Source organism: Stylophora pistillata, chromosome 13 (assembly GCF_964205215.1).
Source record: "Stylophora pistillata chromosome 13, jaStyPist1.2, whole genome shotgun sequence".
Lineage (NCBI taxonomy): Eukaryota > Metazoa > Cnidaria > Anthozoa > Scleractinia > Pocilloporidae > Stylophora > Stylophora pistillata.
Window position 1 is genome coordinate 10,845,560 of NC_142531.1, and position 24,000 is coordinate 10,869,559.

The 24,000-nt window shown below is 39.6% G+C and overlaps 4 protein-coding genes across 4 annotated transcripts in view; all 4 read right to left on the bottom strand.

Annotated features, from left to right (window-relative positions):
• Window positions 1–5,161, bottom strand: part of LOC148717612 (uncharacterized) — a 31,610-nt gene extending 26,449 nt beyond the window's left edge. Inside the window, exon 1 of the mRNA XM_088742880.1 lies at window positions 4,945–5,161. The gene's annotated coding sequence lies outside the window, so the exon portion shown is untranslated. The remainder of the gene's footprint in view (window positions 1–4,944) is intronic.
• The window catches only part of LOC111319012 (uncharacterized), a 75,295-nt gene extending 69,304 nt beyond the window's left edge, over window positions 1–5,991 (bottom strand). The window contains exon 1 of the mRNA XM_088743742.1: window positions 5,916–5,991. Within this exon, the coding sequence (XP_088599868.1) occupies window positions 5,916–5,991 (76 nt within the window). The remainder of the gene's footprint in view (window positions 1–5,915) is intronic.
• A 3,549-nt stretch (window positions 5,992–9,540) lies between these two features.
• The window catches only part of LOC148717613 (uncharacterized), an 83,463-nt gene continuing 69,003 nt past the window's right edge, over window positions 9,541–24,000 (bottom strand). The window contains exon 4 of the mRNA XM_088743743.1: window positions 9,541–11,029. Within this exon, the coding sequence (XP_088599869.1) occupies window positions 10,746–11,029 (284 nt within the window). The 3' untranslated portion in view covers window positions 9,541–10,745. The remainder of the gene's footprint in view (window positions 11,030–24,000) is intronic.
• Window positions 19,218–22,144, bottom strand: LOC148717614 (cathepsin L-like peptidase). The gene is made up of 3 exons (XM_088742884.1): window positions 21,720–22,144; window positions 21,097–21,286; window positions 19,218–20,592 (listed from the first exon to the last, which is right to left on the bottom strand). Exons 2-3 carry the CDS (start codon window positions 21,230–21,232, stop codon window positions 20,441–20,443), a joined length of 288 nt encoding a protein of 95 aa, XP_088599010.1. The 5' UTR covers window positions 21,233–21,286; window positions 21,720–22,144; the 3' UTR covers window positions 19,218–20,440.

Below are 24,000 nucleotides of genomic sequence, written 5' to 3' on the forward strand. Positions count from 1 at the left end.
ACCTGTCGGCCGACAGACGACCAACTGTCGGCCGACAGTCGGCCGACAGTTGGTCGTCTGTCGGCCGACTGTCGGCCGACAGGTTTTTTGGGGAGCTCTTCTTCACAATTACCAAAAGATCGAAACAAACTTGAAGTTGTCGCAATGAAGAGTTATTAAAGTTGTGTGAATGGCTGAATTCAAATAAATTATCTCTTAACGTATCTAAATTTAATTTTGTTATCTTTCATCCTTATCATCACAAACTATACCGAGAAGTAAACCTTAAGATACTAGATAATAACATTGAGGAATTGGTATCTCTTGAATGTAAGACATGTTAAATACCTAGGTGTTCTAATTGATGGTAATCTCTCCTGGAAGCACCCTATTAACTACATTTCCACGCAAATAAGCAAACATATCGGTATTATTGCAAGGTTAAGACACTTGGTACCGCTCACTACTCTTATAAACATTTACCACTCACTCATTGAACCGTACATTTCCTATGGTCTCGTTGCTTGGCGCCAAGCCGCGAATACTCATCTGAAGAAAATCGTCATTTTACAAAAGCAGGTTCTTCATCTAAAGTATTTTTCTCATTATACATCTCACAGTGCTCCTCTTTTTAGTCGTTTGGGAATTCTACCGATAAAAATGCTTTACTTCAAATTGGTTGCCTCTCTGTTACATGAGATCAAAAATCATTGTGCTCCTCCCAATATTTCTGAACTTTTTACTCACTCTGAACAGGTTCATTCCTGATCTACTTGTTTCTCAGTAGCTGGAAGCTTTTATATAAAACAGGCGAGAACAAATCATCAGTTGCTTTCCTTTTCTAGAGTTGGTGCAAAAATATGGAATGGCATCCCCCCTGAACTTCGTAAGCTAAGGAAAGCACCTTTTAAACCTAAGCTAACTCACCTGCTTTTGAAAATTCTTGAAATTGAGGAGATGAATGTTGACTTGTGCTACCTTGACCTTTCTAGCTTCATTTTGTATTTCAACTGATTAGCTTTCTCTTTGATCTGTTAAAAACTCCCTTATGTGACTGGCTCAGTTAAAACCTTTAACATGATTATCACTACTATTATTTATTATAATTTATTATTATTTGCTCATTTATTTATTTATTTAATTGTTGTGTGTCTGTGCGTGTGTGTGTGCATGTGTGTGTATGTGCGTGTGTGTGTATGTGTGAGAGCCTATACAGTGTCTGTTTAGGTAGCCCGCCTAGAATAGCTTTGCTAACTGTGGGCAACAAAGGCCTTTATTTCTTTAATTTAAAAAAAAAATAAAGTCAATGTTGTTGAGAAGAAAAGAATTAACAACAGTACCAGGAGGCACCCTTGATAATCTTTGTCACATAAACACTCTTTATCATTGATTAACAAGTCAAAATACAACTTGCTAAACCTTTTACAAAATTTTGACTGCTTGTCAAAGATAAGTATACAAGAAAGCATTATACAAATTTTTGTGGACATGGACCCCCTAAGCTATGAACTATTACGAAAAGTTCATTTCCAGCCTTTCATTCACCACAATCTGAGTTCAGTGGCTCACAGCCACTTTGATTCTTTGACAGAATTGAAAAAAAAGAAAACAGTTACCATACTTGTCAGTGCCCCATCTGACAGCCCACCCATCCAAAATATGCCTCTTGCATCTTGCATGCATAGTAGGCATATGTTTTGTGAAGGATGCCTGAAGCCTATCAAAAAGTACTTGCATAATGGAAAGTCATTTAACATGTCACTGCTTTCTCAAATTGGCATAGAACGGTTAAAGTATTCACTTTTAAGTGAACATTTTCTACAACTGCAAACATCTAATGCAGTGTACTCGTGATTTTAGCAACAAATAAACATTTTAGCACATATTTTTTTTGGTCAAAATTTTTTTTCACATCATTCACACAAAGAGTCACTGTCAAGTAAAGAAAAGTGAGATAATCAAAGTACAGATATGGTTTGTGATGTGGAAAATTTCATTTCAAATTTAAATATTCTATTTTGTTCAAACTTCCCCTAAACCTCAATAGATGAGAATTGCATCATATGTGGAGAGGTGTGTACAAAGACAAGAAGGCCAGCTTATCCCATAATGAAATCCCAGCCTGAGACCAAGGCAAAGAACTCAACCCTGAATGTTTGCGAGGACTTCATTCCCCTTACACCTCACAGGTTGGGTTCTTTGCCTCTTGACTGGGCTTTGGGCTGCATGCGATTCTTAACATTTTGCACAATTAAGCCATTAACAGCAAGGAACCCAAAAGTGTGACCAGCAATAATTGAATCACATTCTCTCTACTTGCCTACCACATCTGAACTACACATACTCTGAAAATGGAATACTCAGCTTCTGAATAAAAAGTCTGACAATCTGACAGTCTGAGAACACTCTTGTTAGAAGCCAAACAACATTTAAGAACCTGTACAACTAATGGTATCAGTGAGGATCCATACCAAACATCTTCCCAAAGCCTGTATCCCCTGGGAACAAGACTAAACAACGCCAGATTAAAATAACATGAACAGCTTTTTAGATGCCTTTGTATTTATAAATGGATGATTTACACTTTAAAAGACTTTAGAGAACTGAGACTTAGTCAAAAGGGCACTTTGAACCTCCATCTTATGCCTCAATGCCAGCACCAGCTTAGCTGCCTATTTTAAAGAAAGGAGCTTGGCAGTGCCTATTTTATGGCAGGCAATTCTATATCAATCACTTAAGAAATTACTCATCTCTCATCCTGGAAGCTCAAACATTCTTTAACACCATAAAATTATTTCAACTGATCACTAGTCATATCCGTTTCTGATTGAAATCTAGACAAGACTTTTAAAATCATTATTGGCAATTGTACCATAAAATCACAATAAAGTACTAACACAACTCACACAAAGAATAAGCTAGTTAGGCAAGTTGTGTAGAGAGAATGAAAGGCTGATAACTCAAACCAGTGGTGAGCTTCTAGCACTAATGACAATCTCTTGAATAACAGCTTGCCACAGTAAATGTCACTGCCATCCAATCTGTCTATAGTTACTGTACTAACTATTGGGCAACTTCACATCTCTTTTACCAACAGAGAACATTAAAGTTAATTCTTGTCATCACTCTCAAGAAATAAGAATTTCAGGATCAAGACATGCATTGCAAGGTGAAATGCAAGTCCAAAGTGAAATGCATGTCAAACTAGTTTAAATACATTTTAATTTGAAATAAATTTTATGGAGGCTCCATAGGGCTTTTACTGCACTAGATCTGAATGTGAAAATAGCATGAGCTTTAAAATTGTCACCATGCAAAACAAATATGACAGCTCCCTATGCTGCATGATTTTCGTCTAAAAAGGTGTATTAAAACAGTATAGGTCAATGCAGTTTTTATGAAATAGACTTTAAGGTTTGCAGTAAACATACCCATACTGTTGATAGGTCTGTTATACCTTTCAAAAAAGTTAACAGAAAAGAAAACAGTGAGGGAAAAGATTGCAAAATGAAAGATTCTAAAGCTTATGCATGCTCGGATATTAATCTCGGAAAAGTGTCATTTTATGACCATATTTTTTGGGAGTAACAAAAAAGGAACTTTTGAGCGAGATTTATTGTGTTTCCTTCTGTACATGCATGTTTTTTGAAATTGGCTCAATCTCTACCACATACAGTTCCTATCAAATAGCCTAGTTTTGTTAAAATCTGTCAGCTGAGCTACTCAAATATATTTAGAAAAATTAGAAATAAGAGAATACTGGCAAAACCATTTTCAGAACAACCTTGAGTTTTAACCATCTCAAAATGTCAGGCAATATCGTTTCCATAATGTGACAAAAACTGAATGATAAGTGAAAAATTTGCATTTCAAATTTGTTGAAGATAATGTTTCTATGGTAATGCCATCACTCTAAAAATTGATAGAAAAAAATAGAACCCCTTTTTTATCGCCTGCCAAGGTAAATTGATCTGTTAAGATAAACTTTGAGATAAATTACTGAGGTTCCTAGTGAGACTTGGCCTCTGAAGAGAGGTTCGTTCATAGATACTCTTGAGGGAAGCGGGGCATCTTGAGTACAACAGATTATAGCAGTCTAAAGAAGCTTGGAGTTGGAGTTCCAGCCCCTTGAGTAACTAACCATTTGGTGTATCACTTGTCTCATGTTTGAAGAACCAGTGAAAGTTTCATTATGTTAATCTGCGAGCTTCATCGTCTACTTCGACTAATTAAACAGAAAAAACCTGACGCCATTCGTTTCAAATGACACATGCACACAAAGAAAATGGCTTAATTTTTAAACTCATGGGAAACTTTTTAGGAAATAGACCGGCTGGATTCAACGACAATTAAATCAATAAACATTGAGCTGACAGTGGTGAGGTGTTAGGAAGTCATCTGATAAATATTGATTCGACCGAAGTTTTTCCTCAAGTTAACATTTCAAACCCAAAGAGGCATTTCTGCAAAATTCCCACTAAAACACAGCGAAAAGATAAGCCAAAGTCGGATTACTTGAGGCAAGACTATTACTGCTATGAAGACGCAATTACTTACTAGCTATAGTATCGATCAATTCGCCAACCAACCCCACCAACACAAGACTTGCACAGCAAAAAAGGCCAATGACGGTAGTCTCAGCGCTAGCCATAACTTGGAAAATCCACCGAAACCTCACTAAAATAATCCGCCTTAGACTGTTGTAAGAGTGACTCAATCCTGAAGCTAGAATATGTTATATTTTCTTAAAGCCTTCTACCTTTAGTGACTTCAAAGCGTAAGAAAAGAGGATCGGTCATTCGACGTGATTTAAAGGTTGGAGGCCGCATCAAACTTAACGCAATTTTACTTGGCAATTGAAGTAGAGTAAAATGTAATTCTAAATTAACTTTTCTCATCAGATCAAACACTTCACATAGAAACTCGAGATTCATTAAAGTAAGGCATCAAAATTTATAGACTAACCTTCATTTCAAACTTTTTCTTCGTGTTTATGTTTTGATCTTCAGCAAATCAAATTTCAAACTTCACATGTACGAGCTTTTTTCGCTTTTTGTTCGCACTTTGATTATGCAAACATCCTCATCCAAAAAGCGAGCAAACACCAAAAGTATAATGCTGATGAACATCTCTCTCGGAAAAATATTCCAAAGCGTGGCCGACCCGCACAGGCACGCAAAAAAACATTCGCAAATTTAGTTTCTCTTTGCGCATGCGTAATAAAACTATCCTTTGAGACAACCATGAGTAGCCGATGCTGGTCAAAGGTCAAGTACCAAACGGCGAAATATGCCGACTGCTCACTGAAAGTATTAATAAACTCTACAAGATGGCGGAGAAATTGGTGGAGTAAACTGATGGGACTCCTTCACTAGTGCACTGGTGCTTTGCACAGTGGGCCCTTTACCGTAAATTCACTAATGTGAGCTTTAATTGAGCTTTGTTCTGTATATAACACTATTCATTGAATAAATAATGTTGATTTAAAAAAAAAAATACCGTCCGAAAGTAATGAGCACATTATTAAATTAGATACCTTGAGTATGGATGCATGTCGTATGAAACATGTCACTATGCATAGGTAACGTAGTCTATGGTTAACGAGTAGAACATGCTCTACCGAGCAAGCAAAATAAACCAAAATACAAACACGATGTACATTTAAACTTTGACTCAGCGCGAGCAAGTGTTCTCTAAGACCAACATGCAAGCATATACGCCAAAACTTAACAGCAAGTCTTCGCAAATTGAGAAATTCAGTCAGTGCCAAAAGTCTGACAAATTTCAATTTGAAGTAAGTTATTTAAAAATAATATATTTGAAATGTGAAAGAGAGGCAAAGGACTGACAATTGCGGGAAAACTTAATAAGGGTTGTAGGGCACATTTCTTCGCCGCATTTATATTCAACTCAAACTACAGCAAAGTCAAACTTGCCTTTGTCATGGCTGGTATCACCTTGCCCATGGTTTGAATCCATATCAGGATCCCAGCAGCCATAATACGGCGACATTGCAAAATCTTGTTGAGAAGCTATGCCTTAGTAACTTTCCCTGCGTGTGACAAGAGGCAATAGACGTTTATTCTCACGCGGGGGAAGTTAAATAAATTCAGGATCAGGCGATGGATTGGTTCGGGCTTTTGATAACTCAACCAATCAACTTCCCCGCCGCTCCAAATATTGATGTAACGACATCCATATGTGCCAGGATGTGGTGAGTAACGCTAGCCATTACTAAACTGAGAATCACTCACCGCGGAACCTAGTTTTAGTTCTACTGATGCTAGCTTTAAGTAACAAAGCTTCCCCTGTTATTAGGGACGGACCAAGAATTTCCAGAAGCTTCACCGAGAAGTACTCCTTTTAAAATGACGCAGGAAAGATCCCTAAAAATAACATCTCTCGAAGCCAAAAACAAAACAAGACTATGAAAGTTTATGGCGCAAAGCGCCCTGCGATAACAAGGAGGAACATCGCTGGGGTATTTAGAACAGGAATAGAGCGCAAGAAAAAAGCAGTAATTTGACAATATGCAACATTTCTTACAAAGTTTAATTCAATATTCATTTTCATGTTTAATACTTCAGTTTAACAGGTGTATTAACGGTACATTCCCAATTATTTTGGGCCCTTTACTGGTGCGGCTGGTTAGTCTTTGTACAAACATGGCATACAAAAAATACGTAAACAATCATGATTACAAAATCAATGCTTTACATAGTTATTATTGATAGTACTGTGACTTACTTTAGGGCACTTGCTTTACAAAACACATCTGAAAGCCGTGTGAACAACAACAAAAGACAGAATGTGCATTTCTCTTTAACTGAACAACTTGTCAGCAGAAAAGACTGTAGCGAATTTTGAAAAAAGAAAGTTTCACAGGCCAATTATTCGAGCTCCGATGAACATTCAGACAACAGCAGCATAACATTTTTTGTGTCGGAAATTAACCTCAGGCAACCGTAAACACTACTTAAGCCAATTCATCTTACCTTGACTTAATATGACGGAGCGTTGAGACTGCAGAATGGAAACTATCAAATGTTGAGGACTGTCAAGAATATAGTGCGACCTGTAGCTACGTTGCATTGAATGCCGTAAGATCTTGATAAGAGCCCAGCGAAACTGCGTCGCGAGCAAAATATGACTACTCTACGAATTTCGATAAGGACACTAGGCTACGAATGTAGTACGACCGAGCTACGAAAATAATACGATAAGGCCACAAACATGGCACGACTAAGCCAAGAATATAGTCACATCTAAGTTACGAATGTAGTACAACAAAGCTACGAATAAAATACAACTAAGCCACAAATATAGCACGACTAAGCCAACGAATATAGTCAAGTCTAAGCTACGAATGTAGTACGACAAAGCTAAGCCTACGACTAAGTTACGAATAAAGTACAAATAAGCCACAAAAAAAAGACGATCAAGCTTCTAAATAAAGTAGCTCTACCAAGCCATCTATACACCTTCTTGAGAAATTTATGATACCCGACGAAGGTGCTCTGAACTATTACCCGCCCGACGACTACAGCAGGTGCTCCAAAAAAGCCTGAGACAAAAATGCTGTTTGTGTTCATAGTCACCTCATCAAAAGAGAGAGGAAACTGATCAGACTCTGCTAACGACGTGTTCTTATATCAAACACCAATTCTTTCAATTTAATCATCTCTGATCCTGACCACGCCGACAGCCTTCTGCAGAACACCACAATTGCCATTTTTCATGGCGATCTTGATATATCCCTCATTTTCCCAAGCTTTTGACCAAGAATTCTTAATCAGCCAATGGGGTTCACCCTTTTCAACTCCATATCCGACAGCTAAGGCCGCGTGATCCAATGCATGAGCTGAAAGCGAGGATAGGTAACTCATCAAATTGGCCACCTTTACTGGTTAGGATGAATCCTACCTCGTGAATGAAATCCTTCAACTAATTATACCCTAATATCAGTATATGAATTCTCCGTACTGTTCTTCATACACGTTCACAGGTGCTGACAAGGAGTTTTTCTTAAACAATCGAGAGCTTTACAAGGTGCTGATCATTTTCTTTTATTCTTGCAACTTCAATATTTTGAATCAAAGGTTACATTGTAAGTAGAGATCAGATGCTAGTCACTCTGAGGGTCAAAGGAATAGCGGACGATTTTTGGACGACTGACTTTGAAGCAGTAAAAATTGGTCATCGAAGGCGTTTTTGTTTGTTTTCGTTTTTTGTTTTTTGTTTTAGTTTTTGATGGCGAAAATTGCTTTAACTCGACTCAATTCAACATTCTGGAAACAAATAAGCCCAAAATAAAATGGTCAATTTTCGTCTCAGGGGCACTTCAAATTACAATACGTGTAAATTACTAACTGAGGGGGGCATTGGGGCCTCTGGAAAACCGCAAAACCAGAGAAAAAAACCTCCAAAACCCAAAAACCGACGAAAAAGGCAGCAAAACCGAAAACTGCATCAGGGTTTTCGTGAAAACCGAAAACCGAATCCAAAACACGTAAAATCCTCAAACCGCTCTGGACATCAAAAACGAAAAACCGAACCTTTTCGGCCCAAAAATCGATTTAAAAAACAGTCAAAACCGCAAAACCGAAAATCCCAAGGCCTCCCTCCTTACTGCAGTCAGAGTCATAATAAATTCCTGATCCGTAGAATTTAAAAGTCTTTGGTTGGGTGTTGATGAGGATACTGACTGGAACGTATATAGCAATGGCCTGCTTCAACTCCTGCTTGTTCCCTTTGGTAATGTTCATGTAAAAATCCAGCTTAGCACCTAGGCCTGCTGTGGTATTTTTAACCGGGCAGAAGCCCTCCTACTGACTTACGATAGAAAACAAAGTGAGTCTTAGAAACAGGAGGAGGGGGATTAGTGATTGGCAGAATCTATCCGCTCTGCTTTCACTCCTGACCATTTAAAATGAATATGATTCATTGGATGATTGCCTTTCGTAAAGAACTCTTACATTTCGTGTTTCCGTACGACATGGAAACATAGTTTCTAGACATGTCTCCTCGTTTGGCTAAGCCTATGGTTTTTGATCAAAATGATTAAAGCAACATTTCATTTGAGAACTTCCCTGAGCCGGTGAAGCCCAAACGACCGAGGGTTGTTATTAATGCTGTTTTGTTTAATCGGGTGTTTAATCTCATGCCACCGTTTGGCATGAGATTATGTAAAAGCTAGTAGCCAGGATGCTTCCAAGGTTGAAAAAACCACTACAAAATGCGATCCGAGTACACTGTTTAAAAATATAGACTCCGTTCATTTTATTTCACATTGCCCACTGGAAAATCCATCATATCTACAAACCCTGAAAATTTGCTAATAAACTGGGAATTTAATAGATGAACATAGGTTCGCAAGTAATGTTGTCTCCACACAAGATTATATCACCTCCCGTCATGTCGAGCTTCCTCTTAATTTATCAGAATTTCCTGGTAAATAGATCGTGTTACGGTCATGTTTCCTTGTTCAAATGAAAGAGGGTTTAAGTCATTGGGTAAAATACCCGGGAAACTGGTCCAAGAAACAACAATTTTAAGGCTAGCTTCAAGTAATGAAAGGAAATCTATTGAGGATACGAGCAAAACCAACAAGTATTAACAGAAATGAAATATTTTGGGTACTTGTTAACAACCTGCGACCAGGCCTTCTTTTTTTATCTGCCTGAACGGGATAAGAATGCCAACTAAGCAATCAAGCTAACCCTACTGGGAGCTGGTCATGTTGTGAGTTTGTAATATACCCGTAGATGATGAAGAAACAAGTCAATAGATGAAAGATCACATATTTAAACTGCGGAACTGAACCCTCTCAAGCAGAAAGCCTGTGACGGTCAAATATGCTAAAGAATAAACCAATCAACGAAATGCTTGTCAAAGAGCTTTGTGCGTTTTCCCGATAATACATACAGCGCCTCCAAATAAGCCACCGGCTGAACTCTTGAAGAAAGACTGTAGCCAGAAGTAAGGATGTTTCAACCTTTTTGTTTTAACCATATTATAACTGCTTTATCGTTTATATATGTATAAAAATAACTACGAAGCAGGATTAACGAAATTTCGTGCAGTCGAGAACAAGTTAACGAGAATGCGAGCATGCGAGTAGTTCCAAAAATTTTGCGACCACGAGCAAGCGAGCTCCCGTGTAATTTTTGCGAGCAGTTCGAGCAAATGCCAAGTTTTACGAGCTCTTTTAAATTGAATGGGACCGTTCGATACCCCTCATTTAAGCCCGCTCACGCGATTGTTCGAACTGTTTAGCTGTCATTTTTTTAGTTTTGGCTTTCTCAATGCCGTCCTTAATGATAACAATAGTAGTATGTTTTACGTTCTTGAGCACTAATGTGCTTTGAGTCCTTCTTAGAATCACTTTAATGCGTGCCTTACTGTCTCAGAGTCGAATCTAAAAGATATTTGTGCTTGCGAACAAAACCTTTTTATTTTGGTTTCTTTGACAGTGCGACCAGAAAACTCTCTTTAATCAATTTTTCAATGAAAAAAGGTTTGAAGGTGTAGTCTGATCGTCCGGGTGAGTGTAGTCCTGAGAAGGACTGTTGTCGGTGGTAGTGACTGACGTTTCGACAACCTGTGCGGAAGTCATCATCAGAGTCAAGTGAATGATTGTTGTCAGTAGAATGTTCTTATTCCAGTTCGTGTGAAATGATCGGTTGGTTTTGCCGTGATGTTATTGGCTGTAAGACTCAAGTGACGTAAGTCGGTCGTGATTGGTCTGTTTCGATCCGTCGGTAAAGTTAGGTCGTTCTTTTTCGGTCGTTTGTGATGTTTATGTCGTGAGTGAGTCGTTTGTATGGAGCGGGTAGTTGTTGACATCTGTTTAGGGGAGTCTGTTCTAAGTTAGTAAACCAGCTTTCCAGAGTCAGTCGTTGAAAATAGTCAGTGCTGTAGGTTAAGCATTGCGCAGAGTCCCAGCCAATGTTGTGGTTGGTAAGTCGATGGTGTTCAGCAATGTGATTGCTGACATCACCTTTCCTCGTCGCCCGTCTGTGTTCATCGCCTCGTCGCCCGTCTGTCGCCCCTGAAATTAAATAAGAAAGATATATATGATTTGTATAATCATCAAAAATTGGAATTAGTTTTAATCCAGTAGTAATGTGGGGTGTATATGTGCACGATCCTTCGCAGTAAAGCACTATTTGAGCAATAGTGAAAATCAGACCTGAAAAAAATTTCTGGCCTGTACGGGATTCGAACCACTGACCTCTGCGATACTAGTGCAGCGCTCTACTAATTGAGCTAACAGGCCAACTGGGAGCAGGCCATCAAATTAATTCGACATAAACCCGTAGATGATAAATCAAACAACAACAAACATATGAAACATATGTATGAACTGCGGTTATGAAACGTATATGTGCACGATCCTTCGCAGTAAAGCACTATTTGAGCAATAGTGAAAATCATTTCATCATTTCATTATTTTGCCAGAAAAAATTTTGACTATCTCTTAGAGATCCAGAGAAAAGAATTTTTCAAAGTGTGTTGCGGATGTGACTCCTAAAACAACCATTGATTTGCATTGCTTTTGGTTACTTCAAATTTCCTGTGAATTGAAAACCTTTTAAAAAAACCTGCATATACTAACTAAATGCAATTATAGTAATTGTGCTTTATAAATCTGAAAAGGTATTATAGAAATTACTTGTTACCACGGATTTATTAACAAAAACGTTGTGTTGCAGATGTGACCAAAATTTGTTGCGGATGTGACATTTTGGGGATGTTCAGGAAAGAGCTTTTCATTCACCCCTAATAACGTTCAGAGTAATATGCCACTGAAGTAAAAATGTTATCTTCATTGCTTTTATCTGTTAATTGGGAAATAAATAACAAATAATAAAAATAAAGAATAAAAATGTTGTGTTGTGGACATGACCAAAATTTGTTGCGGACGTGACATTTTGGGGATGTTCAAGAAAGAGCTTTTCCTTGTCACCACTAATAACGTTCAGAGTAATGCCACTGAAGTAAAAATGCTGTTTTTATTGCTTTTATCTGTAAATTGGGAAATAAATAACAAATAAAATATAAAAACTTTGATGATCTAGGTCATTTTGTACATCAAAGGGCATTTATACATTTTTGGAAAATTGTAAAAAAGTGTTAGCTTTACATATATCATAATATGTCTATAATTACCATTTGCTGTCATTAAATATCAACATATCTTCTCACGTTTGAAAATTTTATGAGGTTTTCTGGGTTTTTACAAATGTGTCATGTCCGCAACAGTCACGTCTGCAACCCGATATCTCTAAAATAGTTGACAAATTTGAGCAAGCTGGGGTGTCAAAATTATCATAATACTTAACAATAAGAGCAGCATAAATAAGACCTGAAACAGTTGAGAACCTACATAGAAATTAAATAAATGTTGCTCTGAATCATACCCTGAAGGTCACGTCTGCAACACTTTTTATGTCTTTGTACATCTGAGGCAATTTAAATGTTTGAGAATTTTTCTCTTTTGGCATTGAAAGGCTCATCGTAGTGGGTAGTTAAGATCTCAAAATCTGATTCACGGCAATCAATTTCTTTGAGATATAGCAATTTAGATACTGGTATGTAAAATGGCGGATTCAGTTAATAAAAACCCTGAAAAACAATGGCATCACATACCCTGGGCGTAGCCACTACTGCCAATTTAGATTTGGATTCTTATAGAACTATGTATAAGCTTTCATTAAAAGTAAGTTTGGCTCTCATATTTTGAATTTGAAAATCTGTCAAAATTTTCATGTCTCATGTGGAATAGCCCTAATGTGTATTGGCAGACTGAACAGATGTAAAGTAGTTGTACAGGTTCAACTTCCATGCAACAAGCATCCACTGAGCATGATATCATGCAAAAAACAAATTGTTATTGTCTCATTATACATTTTTTCAACAATCTGCAGAAGAAAACACTGTTCTCTCAGTTTACAAAAGTTTGAGAACACTGCATGGACGAGGGATTAATATCTTTTATTATAATCTATCAGAAGTGATTAGCAAGTAAGTGTTCGCCTCTATAGCAGCCGAAGAGACAAAATTGTGCTTCAACAATTTAATTCCCAACCATTTTTCAGTATACTGACAGAAGTCAAATATTTTCTTATTTTATATTTTCTATGTGGTGTATACCAAAACAGTTACTCGCCTCAGAGTCAGTAAATGCAGCAGATATTTCTCCACCACTGTTCACCCCACTTCATTGAATAATTGTCAACTATTATTGGTATTAATGCTCGGACCTTAACCAAAAGCATATTTTAAAACAAAAGCCGCAGAATACAAGAAACAAGTAGGGAAGTTGGTGTTACTAGAGGAGTGTTCCACCCAATTTAATTGAACGCTGGGAGGAGAATGTCACAACTGAACATTGACATTCTGTTAGGTTTTTTGGGTATCTTTTGTTGTTTACATGCCTTGCGTGCCATTACATTGGTGGCGCTTAGGTCATGTGATTTTGCGCAACCTCATTGTTGAGGAAAAAAGAATTAATTACAGTGCCAGGAGGCACCCCTTGATAATCTTTGTTTCATTAACACTTATCATTCAGATTAAGAAGTCAAAACACAACTCAATAAATTTTATATAAAATTGTGCAAGATAGATGTCAAAGAAAAGTGTACAAGAAAGCATTGTAAAAATTTTCCTGGATGTGGACCCCCTGAGCTATGAACTAATACAAAAAGTTCGTTTCCAGCCTTTCATTCACCATAATCTGAGTTCAAAGGCTTATAGTCACTTTGATTCTTTTACACAATTGAAAAAAATAAGTTACTTATTAGTGCCCCATCTCAGCCCGCCCATCCAAAAAATACCTCTTGCATGCAAAGCATGCATATGTTTTGTCAAGGATGCTGGAAGCCTGTCAAAAACTATAGGCGCAATGGAAAGTCAATTTTTAACATATCATTGCTTTCTAAAATTGGTGTAGAACAGTTAAAGTATTCACTTTTATGGGAACATTTTCTACAGCTTCAACTTCTAATGCAGTATACTTGCAATTTTAGCAACAAAAATTAGCAGAAGTTCATTTTAGGTCAAAATTTTTTTGACATAATTCACAATTGGTAGTGCCAATTATTGACACACAAAGGGTCCATGTCAAGTAAAGAAAAGTAAGATAGTCAAAGTACAGAAACTTCTTTTCAATCATTAGTCATGGAATATCATCAGATATGGTTGGTAATGTGGAAAATTTCATTTAAATACTCTATTTTGGTCAAACTTCCCCTAAACCTCAACAGATGAGAATTACATCTGGAGAGGTGTGTACAAAGATAAGAAAGGCCAGCTTATTCCATAAGGGATCCCTGCCTGAAACCAAGGCAAAGAACTCATCCCCTGAAGGGTTGTGAGGATTTCTTTCCCCTTAGTCACTTCACAGGTTGGCTTCCTTGCCTCGTGACTGAGCTTTGGGCTGCATGCGATTCTTAACATTTTGCACCAGCCATTGACAGCAAGAACCCCAGAAGAGTGACCAGCAATAATTGAATCCCATTCTCTCTACTTGCATACCAGATCAGAAATACACATACTCTGCCTCAAAATGGAATACTCAGCTTCTGAATAAAAAGTCTGACAATCTGATGGTCTGAGAAGACTCTTATTAGAAGCCAAAAAACAAAGAACCTGTACAACTAATAGTATCAGTGAGGATGCATATCAAACATCTTCCCAAAGCCTATGCCCTTGGGAACAAGACTAAACAATGCCAGATTAAAATAACATGAACACATTTTTAGATGCCTTCATATAAATGGATGATTTCCACTTTAAAAGATTTTAGAGAACTGAGACTTAGTCAAAAGGGCACTTCGAACCTCCATTTTATGCCTCAATGCCAGCACCAGCTTGGCTGCCTATTTTAAAGAAAGGGGCTTGGCTGTGCCTATTTTATGAAGAATGAAAGGCTGATAATTTAAACCAGTGGTGAGCTTCCAGTACTAACGACAATCTCTTGAATAACAGCTTACCACAGTAAATGTCACTGCCATCCAATCTGTCTATAGTTACTGTTACAGTACTAAATATTGGGCAACTTCACATCTCTTTTACCAACAGACAACATTTAAGTTAATTCTTGTCATCAATCTCAAGAAAGAAGAATTTCAGGATCAAGACATGCATTGCAAGGTGAAATGCAGTTCCAATCAAATAGCCTAGTTTTGTTAAAATCTGTCAGCTGAGCTACTCAAATATATTTAGTAAAATTAGAAATAAGAGAATACTGGCAAAACCATTTTCAGAACAACCTTGAGTTTTAACCATCTCAAAATGTCAGGCAATATCTTTTCCATAATGTGACAAAATCTGAATGATAAGTAAAAAATTTGCATTTCAAATTTGTTAAAGATGATGTTTCTATGGTAATGCCATCAATCTAAAAATTGATAGAAAAAATAGAACCCTTGTTTTATCGCCTGCCAAGGTAAATTGACAAACTTTGAGATAAATTACTAAGGTTTCCTAGTGAAACTTGGCCTCTGAAGAGAGGTCCACTCATAGAAACTCTTGAGGGAAGGGGGCATCTTGAGTACAACAGATTGTAGCAGTCCAAAGAAACTTGGGAGTTCTAGCCCCTTGAGTAACTAGCCATTTGGTATCACTTGTCTCATGCTTGAAGAACCAGTGAAAGTTTGATTATGTTAATCTGCGATCTTTATCGTGTACTTCGACTAAATAAACAGAAAAAAAGCTGACGCCATTCGTTTGAAATGACACATGGACATAAAGAAAATGGCTTAAATTTTTAAACTCATGAGAAGCATTTCATGAAATAGACTGGTTGGATTGAAAGACAATTAAATCAATTAACACTGAACTGAGAGTGGTGAGGTGTTTGGAAGTCATCTGATAAATATTGATTCCACCGAAGTTTATCCTCTAGTTAACATTTCAAGCCCAGAGAGGCATTTATGAAAAATTCCAACTAAAACACAGCGAAAAAATAAGCCGAGGTCGGATTACTTGAGGCAAGACTATAACCGCTATGAAGACGCAATTGCTTAGCTCTACGTATCGACCAATTCGCCAACCAACCCCACCAACACAAGACTTGGACAGCAAAAAGGCCAATGACGGTAGTCAGTCAGCGCTAGCCATAACTTGGAAAATCCACCGAAACTTCACTAAAATAATCCGCCTTATACTGTAGTAAGAGTGACTCAATCCTGAAGCAAGAATATTTTATATTTTCTTAAGTCTTTGTATCCTTAATTGTGACTTCAAAGAGTAAGAAAAGAGGATCTGAATCGACGTGATTTAAGGTTGGGGGTCGCATCAAACTTAACGCAATTTTACTTGGCAGTCAAAGTAAAGTAAGATGCAATTCTAAATTAACTTTTCTCATCAGATCAAATACTCCACATAGAAACTCAAGATTCATAAAAGTAAGGCATCAAAATTTGGAGACTAACCTTGTCTGTGTTTTGATCTTCAGCAAATCAAATGTTAAACTTCACTTGTACAGGCTTTTTTCGCGTTTTGTTCGCACTTTGATTATGCAAACATCCTCAACCAAAAAGCGACCAAACACCAGAAGTATAACACTGGTAAACAACTCTCTCGGCGAAATATTCCAAAGCGTAGCGGATCCGCACATGCACGGAAAAAAATTTGCAAATTTAGTTTCCCTTTGCGCATGCGTAGTGAAATTATCCTTACCATGAGTGGCTCATGCTGGTCAAAGGCCAAACAGCGAACCATGAGTCAGTGTTGTCTAATTCCAGACTCCTGCGTCAGGCCAAGCTTAGCGCAGGATCGGAATACTTGTCAGTAATGCGATAGGCGTAACGCCACAAGATTGCGAAGAATGTTACGCGGTCAGAATGATAGGTAAGCGCGTAAACATTGATGACAGTGACCGAAAGGCCACGCTTTCTGAGCGTGGCCACGATAACCCTGCCATCCATATCTGTAGAAACATTTTCCAATTTAACCGAGCTATTTGGATGGATAAGTACGCCCACACCGGCCGATCGCGTTGTGCCTGGAGACCAGCGTGCGTGACCGCTCCATTGTTTTGCCCACAGGTCGCCTGTCTGGGCGTCTGGTAAATGTGTCTCCTGCAGGAGACAGATGTCGAAATTAAATTTTTTGAGGTGGGCGAAAACTTTTTCCCGTTTGGGAAATTCGGCGATGCCATTGACGTTAATCGTACAAATGGACACCGCCATAAGTAAAAGAAAAAAGGGGGGATTAAATTTAAACATTATGACTAATGTAGGAAGAGTTTGTAGGCTTTTTGGGCCTCTTGATGCAATTCGAGTAGGGACGCAAAAGCGTCCTGTCGAATTGTGTTCTGGAGTTTGATCCAAATTTCCTGGGTCGCCTGAGAGGTTTTCTGCTTACGGCCTTTATCCTTGGCATAGTTGCCGTGCCGGTGTTGAAGATAGTAGGCCCGGCATTTGTAGTAAAAAGGCCCGGGGGCCGAGGCGACAAACAGCGAGCGGTTCGGGCCGGCATGTTCTAGGGCATCCAAAAAGGCTTTAAGGCCAGAGGTCGAGTTTTCCTGTGTGTTGGGGGGTGAGGCGTTGTCGGCCGAGGAGATGAGTGAATCTTCCGTGGGAGGGGTAACTTGGGTTGATTCCGGTTGGGAAATCGCTGGGCTGGGGACCTGGGTTAGTGCAAGGTGTTTCGAAGGTACAGAGAGCTCTTCGTCACTGCTCACAGGGGGAGGGGCGTCTCGTTTTCGCCGCCGGGGGGTGGTGGTGTCCATGGCGGAGTCATCCATGGGGGAAGAAGCGGCCTGGGCATAGCTGGGCGGAGAAAAAAGCTCCTCGCTGTCCTCGCTCTGGTCGCTGGGGTCCGACGGTGTAGGCTGTTCGCCGTCTGGGGTCGGGTTGTGGCCGGGCTCTGGGGTATGCTCGGTCTGTTGAGCTGGTGGAGGGGGTGGGGGTGCTTTGGCTCTGCGATTTTTAGGGCAGTTTTTCACCACGTGCTCCGTTGACTGACAGCGGTAACACGTGGTGGGCTGGCCTGAATATTTGAATCCCATCTCAATGCCGGCGACCACGAGGCGTTTGGGGATATCACGGTGAATTTTTGTGAATTCAGCCACGCGGACGCCGTTTTGGATATGGCGAAAGCCCTCCTCCGGGTAATAGAGTCGGCGGAGATCTTGTGATTTCAGCTCTCCATAAGAGCTCAGGATTTTAACGAGGTCTTCATCGGGGAATTCCACAGAAACGAAAATTGAAACGTGGACACATTTTGTGCCCAGTAGACGTAAAGGCTTTCTTTCAGAGCCATAATCAAACCCGGTTTGGACGAGTGAAGCTGCAGCAGCGGCATTAACGAGGGTAATGTCGAAACATCGGCGTGACTGGCGGGATTGTTCGAGCTGGTAGAAATACCTGGTCGGTTTCTCTCCCAGCTCAGTCCATTCCTCTTTACTACGGAGTATACACCCTGAAATAAAATTGTCGTCCATTACTCTCACGCGATCTTTGATCTCGAGTAATTTTTGGCAATGGGCGGCATTGTTAGGATCAGCCCGTGATTGTAGGTCACGAAATTCCCGATCGAGAGCCGCTCGCTCGCGTCTGCGGTTGGTTGCGGTTTGTACACTGTGGTTGATGGCGAGCTCTTTAAGTTGGAATTTTCACGCATCCTACCAAACCCGAGGGTCGGTGAAGAGGGGCTTTTGAGAACGCCATTGGGACCAGAAATTTTCCACGTCTGAACAGAAATTATCCGATTTTAACAGAAGCGTGTTAAATTTCCAAATCCCGCGGCCGCGTGGATTTGAATTCCCCAGTTGACAAGTGATAGACACCAGGTGATGGTCCGAGTAGGGGAAAAGAGTGCTGTTGTGGTCACGCACATCCGTTCTCCAAGCTCGAGGAGTATAAAAGCGGTCTAGCCGGCAACCGACCGAGTGTGGGCCATTATACCAGGTAAACAAACTGCCTGAGGGATTTTGAACGCGAAAAATATCTTCGAGGCCAAGTTGATCCGTCAGTGCGTGCAGAGCGGGAATCCCCTTGTCCCCAAAGCTATTCTCGCCTCCCCATTTGTCAAGCTGGGGGTCCGGAACGCAATTCAAAATTAGAAGTAAAAGTCTACTAGTAGAAGTACTAGTTTTACTTCTACTGATGCTACCTTTAAGTAACAAAGCTTCCCCTGTTATTAGGGTCGGACCAAGAATTTCCAGAAGCTCCACCGAGCAGTACTCCTTTTAAAATGACGCAGGAAAGATCCCTAAAAAGAAACATCTCTCGAAGCCAAAAAACAAAACAAGACTATAAAGGTTTATCACGCAGAGCGCCCTGCGATAACAAGGAAGAACATCACTCGGGTATTTGGTACGGGAGCAGAGCGCGTAAAAAAAGCATCAATTTAACAATATGCAACATTTCTTTTAAAGTTTAGTGCAATATTCATTTTTAGGTTTAACACTTTATTTAAGTGGTGTATTAACGGTACATTCCTAGTTATTGTAGGCCGTTTACTGGTGCGGCCGGTTAGTTTCTGTATAAACATGGTATACAAACAAATGTGTAAAGAATGATTACAAAGCAATACTTTATTTACAATATTTATAATACTAAGACTTACTTTAAAGCATTTGCTTTACAAAACACATCTGAAAGTGTGAACGAAAACAAACTACAGAATGTGCATTTCTCAAGATAGCAGTGAACAACTTGTCAGCATAAAAGACAAGCGAATTTTGAAAAAAGAAAGCGTCACAGGCCAATTATTCGAACACTGGTGAATATTTCAGCAGCAGTATAACATTTTTTGTGTCGGAAATTAACCTCAGGCAACTTGTAAACACAACTAAGGCTAACACATCTTACCTTAACTTAATATGATGGAGCGTTAATACTGCAGAACGAAAAATGTGAACCATCAAAAGTTGAGGATTGTCAAGAATACAGTGCGGCCTGTAACTATATTCAATGCCGTACGATCTTAGTAAGAACCCAGCAAAACTGCGGCACGAGCAAGATATGACTACCCTACGAATTTAGCTAAGGAAAGTAGGCTACGAATGTAGTTCGACCAAGCTACGAATATAATTCGATTAGGCCACAAATATAGCACGACTAAGTCACGAATATAGTCACGTCTAAGCTACAACTGATGTAGTTCGATGAAGCCAAATATATAATACGAACAAGTTACGAATTACGTACGCCGTGATAAGCCAGGAAAAAAAGACCATTAAGCTTCTAAATGATGAAGTTCTACCAAGCCATACAGCTTCTTGAGAAATTTCTGATACCCGACGAAGGTGCTCCGAACTATTACCCGCCCATCGATTACGGCAGGTGGCTAAAAACAAGCCGAGCTAGGAATAAAATTTTGATTGTGTTTATAGTCACCTCATGAAAAAAGAGTGGTAAAGATCACACTTTGCCAACTACGTGTTCTTATATCAAACACCAACTCTTTCAATGTAATCATCTCTGACCCTGACCACGACAGCCTTCTACAGAACACCACAGTTGTCATTTTTCGTGGCGATCTTTATATATACCTCATCTCCCCAAGCTTTTGACCAAGAATTCTTAATCCGCCAATAGGGTTCACCCTTTTCAACTCCATAACCGACAGCTAAGGCCGCGTGATCCAATGCCTGAGCTGAAAACGAGGATAAGGAACTTATCAAATTGGCCACCTTCACTGGTTAGGATGAATCGTACCTCATGAATGAAATCGTTTAACTATTTACACCCTAACATCAGTAAATGTATTCTCCGTACTGTTCTTCATACACGTTCTAAGGTGCTGACAAGGAGTTTTTCTTAAACAATCGAGAACTTTTCAAGGTGCTGATCATTTTTTTTTATTCTTGCGACTTCAATATTTTGAATCAAAGGTTACATTGTAAGTAGAAATCAGATGCCAGTCACCCTTAAGGGTCAAAGGAATGGCGGACGACTTTTGAACGACTTGGAAGCGGTAAAAATTGGTCATCGAAGGGTTTTTTTTCTTTCTTTCTTTTTTTTTTTTTGAGCTTTTGACGTTGAAAAAATGGCTTTAACTAGACTCAATTCAACATTCTGGAAACAAATTAGCCCAAAATAAAATGGTCAATTTTCGTCTCAGGGGCACTTCAAATTACAATACGTGTAAATTACTTACTGCAGTCAGAGTCATAAGCAATTCCTGATCCGTAGAATTTAAAAGTCTTTGGTTGGGTGTTGATGAGGATACTCACTGGACCGTAGATAGCAATGGCCTGCTTCAGCTCCTGCTTGTTCCCTTTAGTAATGTTCATGTAAAAATCCAGCTTCGCATTTATTGGGGTATTTTTAAAATGGCAGAAGCCCCCCTAAAACATACGATAAAAAACAAAGTGAGTCTTAGAAACAGGAGAAGGGGGGTTAGTGATTGGCAGAATCTATCCGCTCCGCTTTCACTCCTGACCATTTAAAACGAATTTGATTCATTGGATGATTCTAATTGCGCATTCAGACTGTGGGCTAAGAGGGGAGGGGGGAGTGGGGCTGTTTATTTTTTTCTTTTCGTTTGTTTACACCTGCCGGCTTTTCTTCCTTCTGCGGTTCTTTTTTTACCAAAAATATGGGGGGGGGGAAGGGGTGCGGGCTCTCCGGATCTCTCCCCTAAATCCGCTATTGAGAGTAAAAAACGTAATCTTCATTTTAGTAAAATGAGTTCTTGACAATTTGGACATCAATAGGAAGAGCAGAACATGATAAGTTTACACCTAAAATTGTTTGATGAGGTTTCTTCAGTCTTTTTACCTGAGCCAAATATTTTCCATAGCTCTCTTTAGTAGCCAGTTTACCATGTTTAATGACCCACTACATCGCTCGATGTGGATATCCTCTCCAGCCTCGGTTACCAAACTGCCACAAGTAGTCTGTAAGTTGCTGTTCAACGGACAGGTTTAAGAGGGTTCCAGTCTACAATATCGTATTCGAAAATAAAAACATGTAACGGTGTGTGACACCAAAAGTTTTTCGCTGTCCTGGCGACAGAATTGGCCAAAGAGGGTTAGGACGTGCCCATCCTCTCAAAACTTTTCCATCACATCTCTCATTCTGCACTAATTTAAGCGAATAAAACCAAACGAAAACAAGATACAGCAAATCATGGAGAACATTGGATTGTGGGCTACGAGCAACGCCATCAATCAATTTATTAAACTACAATTGAGATAGATGATTATAATCGTAACCAGATCTATCAGCTGCGAGTAAGCGAGCCAGGGGAGCCAGAAAAAACCTGCCTCAAAAAACCCCGTAGGGGAAAACACAGGACAAGAAATTTGGGACGAGCCAGGCACCACTAACGTCCCCCGCCAGGACCTCTTGGCAACAGCAAATAGATGGACATAATAAATACGATAAATAAATTCATAGCAGTAAATAGTAAACTAGAACTACAATAGTTATAAACTAGCAAAAAAATCACAAATAATCGCAAACTAATGACAAGAAAAGCTCTTTCAGCTAAGCAAGAATAAACTGTAAACTAGCGTAAAGTATACCCTCAGAGCAAAAGCGATTTTCAAACGCTTAAACGATCTTTAATTGTATGTTTAATGTATCTGTTCTTCGAGGAAGGACACCTCCACCCAGCATGCATATCCAATAAATCGCCCGGTATGCCCCTACAAGCGGCGTTCGACGCTGCACCAGACCTCATACTATGCGTGCTGTACTTTGAAACGTCGTCAACAAAGGGCTGCATGTACTTCTTGAATTTCTCTCTAAGAGTAGAATTAGACACGCCCTTGCTAGCGTGGAAATACTCACCGGATTTGGAATTCACAATACGACGAACAAGCGGAAGCGATGAATTAGACTGCGACAAAAACCTGAATAATTCGTTCAGTAATGGAGACTGGGCACGTAGATTTCCCAGACCTGGTAAGATAAGAGGTGTGACCCTCCCGATACTGGTCATTTTTTCGCTTGGAGACATAAATAGACATATGGTCAGCATTAATGGTCACATCCTTAAGGCAAAAACTGTTATTTCATCAATACGAAAAAACCCATAGAAACCAACTAACAATATAAAAAGAGAACGAAGAGTGGCAAGAGAATTACTCGCAAAATAACATTCGGCAATTGCCTGCAGCGCGTCTACGGATAAAGGCTCGTTCGGGTTAACAGAACGCGCCAATTTTGATTTCGCGCCCACAAGAGAAGATTTCACAACAAGGGGATGGTTGGCTGGACATATTTCTAGCCCAGCCCTAGAGTGGGCCCACTTAATGCCATAAACAACAGCTTCTATTGGGGAGACACCCGTATTGTTCGCAAGGCAAACGTTCGTAAGTTCTGTAATAAAAAGTGCAATGTGCAAAGGCTTCGCCGGAATGACAGGGACACCAATCTTCAAGGACGCCCATCCGCGCCATCTCAACCAGCCTGACTTGTACTTGGTTAAGGTAGACGGGGCCCTGGATCCCAACTGCAAATCAAGAAGATCTGGAACCAAGCTGCGTACTAATGGGTCCCCCAAGGCTGCCGCGTCGCTCCAAATCCAGGAAATTAGAACATCTGAAAAACAAAAACACAAGGTGAACGAAACGACAACAGAAAACTGACAAAAGCAAGCTCATACAGAATGGCAATATCGGTATAAGAGGATATTCCAAACGCGATGGTCGGCCGCGCGGCATAAACTTACCCATACCTACTAAATTGCAAAGTGAATCCAGGTGCCACTACAGGCCAGGTGCCATTACAGGCCAAAGAAAACGCCCCATCGGGCCTAACATTAGCCAACTTAGGCCTCAAGACAAGCCATATAAGGCTGAAAACATACGCCAAATCAGGCTCTAAAATGCGCCAAAAAAATCCAAATATGCGTAACCAAAAAAGATACCGGAAAAAGTGCACCGCCGGGTTCAAAAAGTTTGCCACCAACACTAGACAACTCACCTAAAATCTAAACGCAAAGCCAACATTCTGAACTTCGGACAACGACGAAAAATAGAAGGTCGAGACTTATAGATCTGCTTCTGACCAGGACCCTTCAACAGTAGATCCTCGACTGCAAACAGAACAA